Here is a 10,383-nt window from a genome sequence, read left to right as displayed (position 1 = left end):
GGACTGCCTTGGCTGTGGACTGTGGTCCTCAGGCCTGGGGGCAGCCTGTGCTTGGCGTTGGCTGTTCCACCCCCGGCTACCGCGCTATGTGCTGCCGCGGGTGCAGGAAACCGGGGGTTCTGGGGAGCTGGTTGGAGGGCCCCAAGGTCTTCCTTCACTCTCCCGTTGCTGGCCCCATCTCAAGTTTGCTGTGTGACCTCAGGCAGGGTGCTTGAGCCCTCTGTGCCTTGATGTCTTCAACTACAAAACGAGGTTTGGAGGCGTCTGGGTGACTCCGTCGGTTAAGCGTCCGACTTCGGCTCAGGTCATGCTCTCACGGTTTGTGGGTTCGAGCCCCGCATGGGGCTCTGTGCTGACAGCTCGGATTCTGGGTCTCCCTCTCTCTCTGCCCCTCCCCCGCTCGAACTCGGTCTCTCTCTGTCTCTCAAAAATAAATAAACGTTAAAAAACTATTTCAAAACAAGGTTCGGAGGAACCCCAGCCTCATGGGTGGCTGTGAGGACATAAAATTCATGAAGGGTGTGAGTTCTGATCATGCCAGAAGTTCACAAATATTTGCCATTACTGTCATCATTATTCTCTGCCTCCGTTTCCCAACGGACCCTGTTTAGTTCTCCACGAATGTCCTCCCGATTCTGCAGGAACCTTTGCGTCTGTGGGCACCGTGTGAAGCCTTAAGTGTTTTGGCAACAGTGTCTGGTAAGCGAGGAGTGAGCTCTGCCCTCTGCTCAGGGGCAGAAGCTCTGTTCTAGAAGTTTCAGATCTGTCCAGTGGGATATCAGGGCAACGAGTTTTACGAGGCATTAATATTTTATTTCTCACTCTTGCACTCTGTGGAACAGTGTATATAATTTCTGGGAACAACTAGGCTTGGTGACTCCCGTGGGTCAGCTGGGCCAGGCCTGGCACCTTGTCCTGGTAGAACGGGTCTGTCTCTCCTTCTTGGGGCTCTCTCTCCACTGCAAGAGCCAGGAGGGGTGACACAGGTCCGGCGGCCCGGGGCTACGACCCTGGGAACACCCTCTGCCTCGGACAGATATGGCTAAGCCTGAAAGCCCTCAGCACATCTGAGGGAGTGCGGGGCAAGGACAACCAAGGAAAGGCAGAGCCCAGTGCGGATCTGCAGGTCGGGGTGTGACCCCCCCCCCGCCACCCCCTCCCATCCTGTCTCAGCCCTTGTCCTCGGGGGAATGCAATAAGCTGCCTAAGGTGGCTACAGTTTATCAACTCCCAGAGACTCGCCCTGAAAATGGTGAGTTCCATCTCTCCCATCCTCCCCGTGAAGAACACAAGACTTGAGCCAGGCAACCTGAGCTCAAACTGGAGCGCCCCCAGCCCCCACCTTCCAATTACTGGACAGTAGTTGCCTCAGTTTCCTCATCTGCGGGACGGGGATTGCTAAGGGGTTAACAGAGCAGGACCTGGAACAGGGAAGAGCTCATCAGCCTTCACTGCGGCCATGGGCCTGTTCTGCACCTGCGGGCACTGCCTCCGCCGCCCGCCCCCTCCCCCCCCCCCGGAAGTGCCTTGGGAAGGACAGTTAAAGTGATGGAGACACAGGAGGCCAAGTGTCCTGGGCACAGAGGGCTTGCTTCATTTCACCAGCAGCACCTGGTCACTGCTTTTGCCCTGGGAAGGGTGGAAGATCTTGAGCAGCACCCCCAGCAGGCCCAGGACCATGCCCAGCAGCAGCAGCAACTTGAGCCCCTTGAGGATGGAGCTGGCCTTCCCCTCCTGGGTCTTGCCTTTCCCCCGGTGTGGCCCGCCTTCCTCTTCCCTGAGAGTCTCCGCCGTGCCTGGAAAGGGCACGGGGTTGAACCGGGCCATGAGCTCCTGCTGCACGAAGCACTTGTAAATGGCCGGCTGGAAGACCCGCAGTTGCTTGCCGCCGTTGGAAGGTTCCAGAATGGTGTCCAAGTCCTGGCTGGAGAGCTGGCTCTGCCAGGTCAGGGGGATGTTGTCGGCTTCCCAGAGGATGGGCCTGCAAAGGAGGACAAGGTCAGCTGCTGTGGCCCCAGGGGGTACGTGGGGCACTGGTGTCTGAGAGGAGATGGGGACAGCGGCGCCCTCCTCCCTGGGGGACAGCGCACAGGGCATGCCCTCCAAGAGTGCTACAGAGCAGGGGAAGGTGGGGACGGGTGTCGGGGAGCTCAGAGCCCCACCCCCCACTCAATCTGCGACAGGAAAATGCCTCTAGCTCTTCAAGCCTCCCATTGCTCATCTGAAAACCGGGGGGTGTGACTATACCTGCCTCTGAGGGTTACTTGGAGGAATCAGCAAGAACGCACCCCCCACTGCCACACCCCCCCCCCCCCCGCCCCGCTTTCCTGGCCGGGCCTCATTTTCCCCACTCTGTCTCTCACTTAGGCTGCCCCAGCCACATTGGCCTCCTAGGTGGTCCTCCAGCATGCACCTTCCTGCCTCAGGGCCATTGCCCTGGCTGTTCCCTCTGCCTCGAGGGCTGTGCCTCAGCACACAGGGCTGGCTCCCTCATCTCCTTTCAGTGCTGGCAACTTCTCAGCCCGTCGTGACCGAGGAACAGAAAGGAGACCCAACAGATGGCATTGCCAGGGCCAGTCATCATGCAAGCGACAACGAACACCCACTAGAGGATGGGGCTTTGCATCTGGACAGGCATTTGCCCCTTAGGCATCACAATGAGCCCAAGAGGCCGGGCCCACCAAGACCTCTGCACTGAGTTGGATCGTGTCCTCCCCAAATTCGTGTTCTAAACCTCAGGACGTGACCTTCTTTGGAAATTGGGGTGTTGCAGATGTAATTAGTGAAGACGAGGTCAGACTGGAGTAAATCCCTGGACCCTAAATGCAATACAACCTGTATCCTTTTGAGAAAGGGAGAAGAGGGGCACCTGGGTGGCTCAGTGGGGTAAGCGTCCGACTTTGGCTCAGGTCATGATCTTGCAGTTCATGAGTTCGAGCCCCGCGTTGGGCTCTCTGCCGACTGACAGCCTGGAGCCTGCTTCGGATTCTGCGTCCCCCTCTCTCTCTGTCTCTCCCCCACTCACGCTCTGTCTCTCTCTCTCAAAAATAAACATTAAATAAATTTTAAAAAAAGAAAGGGAGAAGAGACACAGACCCAAACACACAGGGAAAATGCCGAGTGATGACAGGGACAGATGGGGGGGTGCGGGGGGCTGCAGCTACAAGCCGAGGAAGGCCAAGGATTGCCTGCCACTCCCAGGAGCTAGGCAGAGGCAGGACAGATTCCACCCAGCATCTCACAGGGCACGTGGCCCTGGTGACGCCTTGGCTTTGGACTTCTGGCCTCCAGAACTGCAAGAGAATACATTTACATTATTGTAAGCCACCCAGTGTGTGGTACTGTGTTGTGACAGCCTTAGGAAATGAATGCAACCCGCATTCTACAGACAGGGAGACTGAGGCCCAGAGCGACACCACAGGCCCAAAGTCACACAGCTGGAAAAGCGGCAGAGCTGGGATTGGAGCCCAGGTCTGGATGAATCCAGAGTCCAAGATGTAAACCTCACAGGAAATGCCACTCTACTCGGCTCCCTTGAGACCCGGCAACTCCTAAAGCCTCTGGGGACCTCCCTTGATTCTTATCTCAGGTCCCCAGTGACTGGCAGCCAGGAACCCCTTGTCTGGCAAGCGGCGTGGAGTGGGTGGCCCAGTCCAGGTAAGAGGAGAGGCTCCTGTGCCCTTTCCTGCACTTCTGAACTGGGTGGCGGGGGAGGGTTGTAGGGAGTAGCTGTTACTTTTATACTTAAAGGAGGAGGGGAAAAGGAGGAAGGGACACCATGGAGACAGGGTGAGAAGGAGAAGAGGTCAGAGGTCACAGCTGGAACAAGGGAAAGCAAACCAGATGGAGGTGGCGGGGTTCACACTGACAGAGCCTGTGGCTACAGAGGCCCCAAGGGGTTGCTGGGGCCCCCACCTTGCAAGGGAGGGGCCATCCCTGGCACGCGGGGCTGGAGGGCACAGGGACTCTACAGCCAAGCTTGCAGGATTTAGGGCCACTGTGGATACCCCCCCGGGCAAGGACTGTGCCTTCTGAGAGCTGCAGCTTCCTCATCTGTAAATGGCCCCTCTGGGGCCCACGGCTCTGGCTCTGGGGCTGGGATGCAGCCCGTGGCCAAAGTGCAGGGCTGTGAGTGGTTGTAATTCTTCTCACCGGGGTCATCAGCATGGGCGGCTTAGGGAAGATAGGCCAAGGGGAGATTTCCCAGGGGCTCCAGGCAGGAATACAAGAACATGAGTGTGCGTTCTGCGAGGCAGACCCTGATGGGTACCCTCCCGGGGCAGCCTCCTCTCCTCGGGGCTCTCTGATCCTCCCCAATGAGCAGAGGTCTCAGGGTCCCACAGCGTTCTGAGCTTCCCCCGGCATAGCCTCATTACTCACGTGGGCTTCTCCCATCCCAGCCCTGACCACCCCGGGCTGTCCACCCCCCACCCCCACCCCCAGGCTGGGGGCTTCCGCAGGGGTGTCTGATGAGCGCCACATCCACAGCATGGCCGACCACAGGAGCGGCCACAGAATCGGCCAAGCCCTCCTGAAGGGTCAGCGGTCCTGTTCTACCTGTGTGACTCAATTGTGTGTGGGCGCCAGGGGGCTCTTACCAAAGGCACATCGGAAGAGGCCAGCAGAGAGCAAGCTGACCATGTGGGCCCCCTCCCCTCTGCAGGAATTCATCATGAAGGCTCCCAGCCTGGGGGACCCTGGCTAGGAGCCAAGGGCAGGGCTGGTGCCTGTCTCCATCACCTGTAGACAGATCCCAGGGGGCAGGTGAGCCACACGGATCCCGACTCCTCAGTGATCTCAAAGTTGTCAAAGGGGACGTAATCCGACGTCAGTGCCGTGCACGGGACGTGGCAGGCGTCCACCTGCATCTCGGGCCGCATGCGGCTGGACCACACCTTCCTACCTCCCAGATACAGCCAGCAGGGCATGGGTTCCTGCAGGGGCTCCTCGATGTAGCAGTACCCCAGGCGTTTCCGCTCGCCCAGCCCCCCACAGCGGTTACAGTCCTGCCAGGGCTCCCAGCGGGTGAAGACGATCCCTTTGCCACCCAGACTCAGGCTCTCGTTCCGCAGGGGCTTCTGACCCAGTCCCTTGTGTGTTATGTGCAGGGTGCTGACATCCTGGAAGTCAATCTCATACTGTACCACTTGGAGGCCGTCCTTGTCCTGGCAGTGGTAGAAACCCGTCTGGGAGGGCAACGGACTCCGAATGAGAACGCCGCTGTCAGGTATGATTTCTATGTTGGAAGCACTGGAGAGTGTGTGGGACCAGCTGGTCCCGTCTTGCAGGAAGAAGTACCACTGTGACCCAGAAGAGTTGCAGGGCAAGAAGACGTCATTGTCCGAGAGGAGGGCTCTTTGGCATTGTTTCTCGTTGGGACAGCTGAAGGAGACATAGAACCCTGGCAAGGGGACAGCAAAGCTGAGCAGCAGCCACAGGGTGGTTAGCATGGTGGACTGGGACTGTGGCGGTGGGCAGGGCACCACGCTGGCCATTGTGAAGTCACCCATGAAACCCAGGCCGGCCCTGGGCAGCAGGCTGAATCGTAGCTCACCTCATGGCTATGTGAGGTCACAATCCCCATTTGACTGGTGACAGTTTAACAACTCTATCTAATATCTATTCCAAGCCCTCCACTCTGCTGGGATAGGAGGAAACTTAATTTGTCTATTCAGGATTTTCTCTACCATTCCCTGCTTTGGCATTAACGTGTCACATGTGAACGTTCAACACATTTTTCCTGAACACCTACTATGTTCTGTACACAATTCTTGGTGCAGGGGGTGGAGAGGTGAATAAATTCTGTCTGGTTACCATTCTTATTTCCTACCCCTCTCCCCTAGCCTCTCCTCCCCAGACATGCTGGCCTCCCTGCCACCTTCTGAAAACATCAGGCAAGCAAAGGGCTCCTGCCTCGGGACCTTTGCATGTGCTGGTCCCAGACTCTTGCCACAGATATCTGCATGATTCAACTCATCTTAAACAAGCAAATATTTTTCTCAGTGGTCTCCTTTCCAAACCCTTTCCTAAACTCCTTCTCAGTACTGAAATTAAAAACAATTATTGTGCAGGCTTGATATGCCATTGCTCACTCATTTCACAAGTTTCCTGAATGCCTCCCATGTGCCTTATTCTAATCACAGCCCCAAACAGGTTAGACAAAGCCTCTTCCCTCTTGGACTTACCTTCTAGTGGAACAGACAGATAATAAACAAATATATAATACACAATACCAGATACAGTAGATTCTCCTTATTCATGGCGGTAATGTTCTATAAAGTTGCTGAATTAGCAAATACTGAACATTGTTTGTAGGAGACATACAGACTTAAGCAAGGTCCTACGAGCCTTTGGTCATAACATTTTCTGTCAACTGCTCAACATACAACTTTGCTATATGTATATTTTGGTTTAACGGCCTCTTAGTTAATATATATTGTTAATTAATTAACAATGAACTTGTACACAACAGCACTATTAACTCATGCCTGAACAATGCTTCTCTAACACACGTGTTTTCTTGACAAGACATGTCACAGTCCTCTTGTGCTTAGGGACACTGGTTAACATGTCAGCACTGCCTGGGAGCCATTTTAAATAGTGAAATCATCAACAAAAAGTACAAAAATGCAACAACAACAAAAAAAGTGGCACTAAGCAGACCATGAAAAGGATACTTGTTAATAGTATGATAGCTGAAACCAGAAGGCAGTGTCTCCCTGTTCAACCTCAGCTGGGAATGTGCATTAAGTGATTCGACTGTTTCACTCCTCTTTGCATGTCCACAAATGACTTTGGAACCACTGTGGGGGTTGACCTGGGGCTACAAATAAATTTTAGCGAGCAGGTGGATTCACAATTATGGAACCCTCAGATAATGAGGACTAATAATCACTAAAGATAAGAGTAAAGCAGGGGATCGCTTCTCGGCCTTTTGGCTGAGATCAAGTGAAGAGTAAAGCAGGGAAATGGGCATAGAAAGTGAGGAGATGGACGTGAGCGCGAGCTCAAGGAGGTTGGTCAGGCCTGTCTGAACACTCACCGAGGAGGTGAAGGTGCACAAACACCTGAATAAATTGACATAAAGGGCCATGTGGATATCTGAAGGAAGAATATTCCCAAGAGATGGCTAGACCCTGACATGGCTGCCATATTTAAAGGGTGTAGAGGCCAGAGCGGCTAAGGAGCAGTGGACAAGGAGGAGAGTGGTGAGTGGGTGAGGTCAAAGTTTCATCCAAGTCTTTGCTAAGACATCCTGCCTTCCTCTACCTGGCTCCTTATGACCGGGGGCTCTCTCAGTCATGTCCCTGTCCCATGTGGAGACCTCTACAGGCTGTGTTTGGCATAAGCTGTACGCTTCGACTCTGGAACTGCTGCTTCTATACCCATCTCACCACCACCTTCACCACAGGAGTGGGCCACACATCTCCTCTGTTCTCAGATCTATAAAACCATTCAGAGTTTCTGTCTGCTCCCCAGGACCTTCTAAAATCCCTCTATCTGAGACACATTAACAGTCATACTTGTGTTGTTTCCCCTCCAGCTCTCTCCCTCTCTGTCTCCTCAGCCCAGGGGATCTTTTCTAAACACGTAAGCGGGGATATGGGGCCACTGTGAGATAGCCCACTTCCGATTTTCACATGGTCTAGGTGAGAAGTAACAGACTGGCTGGATACAGCCTGAATAAATGTTTTAATTGGCCTCCCTGGTGGAGGGGGTTGGGTATTTAAATCAGTGGCCAACATGTAAAAGCCAAGAGATTTCACATGAGAATCCAGATTCCCTGCGATTCTTTAATAATGTGGGTGGGGTTTCCGCTTACTACTACAACCGAGAAGCTTAGATCAACACTCTTACTAATAACAACTATAGATTTTAAGATAACCATGATTAATATGTTCAGGAGAGGACAAGAAGAGGATTTTGAACCGGTAGAAAAGAACCAAATGGAAATATTAGAACTAAAAAATGAAATTTGTGAAATTGAGGATTCTCTAGAAAGGTTAGCAATCTATTAAACACAACAGAAAAGAAGATCAGGGAAATGAAAGATGGGACCACAGAAAAATATCTATACTGAAGTATACAAAAAAAAAAAAGTGCAAGACATATATAAGACATAGCGAAAAGTTCTAACATTCATGTAAATGGAGACTCAGAAGCAAAGGAGTGACAGGCACATAAGTAATATTTTAAGGTACTGAATGAAAACTTCCCCAAACTGACAAAAAACATCAAGCAACAAATTCAAGATGGCCTTCAAATCCCATACAGGGTAGATATAAATGGAGCCACACCCAGGAACTTTATAGGAAAACACTGCTGAAAAGCAAAGAAGAAATAATAAAGATGGCCAGAGAAAGGGCGCCTGGGTGGCTCAGTCTGCCGGGCGTCTGATTTCGGCTCAGGTCATGATCTCACAGCTCATGAGTTCGAGCCCCACGTTGGGCTCTGTGCTGACAGCCCGGAGCCCGGAGCCTGGAGCCTGGAGCCTGGAGGCTGCTTCAGATTCTGTGTCTCTGTCTCTCTCTCTGCCCCTCCCTGGCTCATGCTCGCTCTCTCTCTCTCTCTCTCTCTCTCTCTCAAAAATAAATTTAAAAAAATTTAAAAAATGTTTTTAAATGGCCAGAGAAGAAAAAGATACAAACTTTGAAAGTGATAATCCTAAGACCCTACGCTGACTTTTAAAAAGAAATGATAGAAAAAAAAAAAAAAAAGAAATGATGGAAGCTAGAAGACAATGCAATGCCACCTTCAAAGCACTAAAAGTAAACGATTGCCAATCTAGAATTCTATATATAGATTTTTATAGACCACAATTAAAATATCTTCTAAAGATGGAGGCAAAAAATAATGATATTTTCAGATGAAAACTGAGAGAATTTACCACAGCAGAGCACACTAAAAGTAATACCAAAGAGAATTCTCCAGGCAGCAGGAAACTGAACCCAAATGAAAGCAAGGCAACACAGGAATAAAAACTACCAGAAGAGTAAATATGTGGGCAAAATTAAATTAATATTTAGAGTATTTAAAAATAATGTCTTATGGGGTTTAAAATATATTTAAAATAAAAAATACTAAGCACAGGGGTGCCTGGGTGGCTCAGTCAGTTGGGCGACCGACTTCGACTCAGGTCATGATCTCGCGGTCTGTGGGTTCGAGCCCCGCGTCGGGCTCTGTGCTGACAGCTCAGAGCCTGGAGCCTGTTTCAGATTCTGTGTCTCCCTCTTTCTCTGACCCTCCCCTGTTCATGCTCTCTCTCTGTCTCAAAAATAAATAAATGTTAAAAAAAAAAAAATACTAAGCACAACAGATGGAAGCATAAATGGAGCTAAAAAGTTATAAGGTAGGGGCGCCTGGGTGGCGCAGTCGGTTGAGCGTCCGACTTCAGCCAGGTCACGATCTCGCGGTCCGTGAGTTCGAGCCCCGCGTCGGGCTCTGGGCCGATGGCTCGGAGCCTGGAGCCTGTTTCCGATTCTGTGTCTCCCTCTCTCTCTGCCCCTCCCCCGTTCATGCTCTGTCTCTCTCTGTCCCGAAAATAAATAAAAAATGTTGAAAAAAAAAAAAAAAGTTATAAGGTATCCACATTGTCGAGGTAATGGTACAGTACAAATTTATATTATATTATATTATATTCTAATGAGTGAGAATTAATTTTGTAATCTCTAGCGAAATCATAAAAGAATGCATATCTAATAAGCTAATAGATGGGGAAATGGAATAATTAACAAATACTGGGTAAAAAAAAAATACTTGGTGAATCCAGTACTATGTTGAATAAAAGTGGCAAGAATGGACATCCTTATCTTTCTCTTGAACTTAAGGGGAAAGCTCTCAATTTTTCCCCATTAAATATAATGTTCACTGTGGGTTTTTCATATGTGGCCTTTGTTGAGGGCTTTTATCATGATTGGATGTTGTACTTTGTCAAATGCTTTTTCTGCATCTATTGAAAAGATCATATGGTTTTTATTATCTCTCTAACTAATGTAATGCACCATGTTGATTGATTTACAAATATTGAGCCACCTTTGTATACAAGCAATAAATCCCACCTGATTGTGGCGAACAGGATAGAAAACCCAGAAAAACCCCCACAATTATATGATCACTTAATCATCAAAAAAACAGGAAAGAATATCCAATAGGCAAAAGACACTCTCTTCGATAAATGGTGTTGGGAAAACTGGTCAGCGACATGCAAAAGAATAAAACTGGACCACTTTCTTACACCATACACAAAAATAAACTCGAAATGGATTAAAGAGCTAAGTGTAAGACTGAAACCATAAAAATCCGAGAAGAGAGAACAGGCAATAGTGCCTCTGACATTGGCCTTAGAACGTTTTTCTAGATATGTCTCCTAAAGCAAGGGAAATA

At 50.6% G+C, this 10,383-nt stretch overlaps 1 protein-coding gene across 1 annotated transcript; it reads right to left on the bottom strand.

Moving 5' to 3' along the window:
* Positions 1-1,571: 1,571 nt before the first annotated feature.
* Positions 1,572-6,197, bottom strand: LOC131499182 (protein FAM187B-like). The gene is made up of 2 exons (XM_058707027.1): positions 4,741-6,197; positions 1,572-1,981 (listed from the first exon to the last, which is right to left on the bottom strand). The coding sequence occupies exons 1-2, from the start codon at positions 5,508-5,510 to the stop codon at positions 1,594-1,596; spliced, it is 1,158 nt and encodes a 385-aa protein (XP_058563010.1). The 5' UTR covers positions 5,511-6,197; the 3' UTR covers positions 1,572-1,593.
* Positions 6,198-10,383: the final 4,186 nt, after the last annotated feature.

This window comes from Neofelis nebulosa, chromosome 17 (assembly GCF_028018385.1).
Source record: "Neofelis nebulosa isolate mNeoNeb1 chromosome 17, mNeoNeb1.pri, whole genome shotgun sequence".
Lineage (NCBI taxonomy): Eukaryota > Metazoa > Chordata > Mammalia > Carnivora > Felidae > Neofelis > Neofelis nebulosa.
The sequence above is the reverse complement of the archived record's forward strand: the minus strand, read 5'-3'. Positions and strand labels throughout refer to the sequence as shown.

Bases quoted from the DNA above. Each gene is read 5' to 3' on its own strand.
- LOC131499182 (XM_058707027.1), bottom strand. From the start codon at position 5,510: ATGGGTGACTTCACAATGGCCAGCGTGGTGCCCTGCCCACCGCCACAG. The intron at 1,982-4,740 runs GTGATGGAGACA...CCTCCTTTGCAG, and splicing joins CCCCTGGGATCTGTCTACAG to GCCCATCCTCTGGGAAGCCG.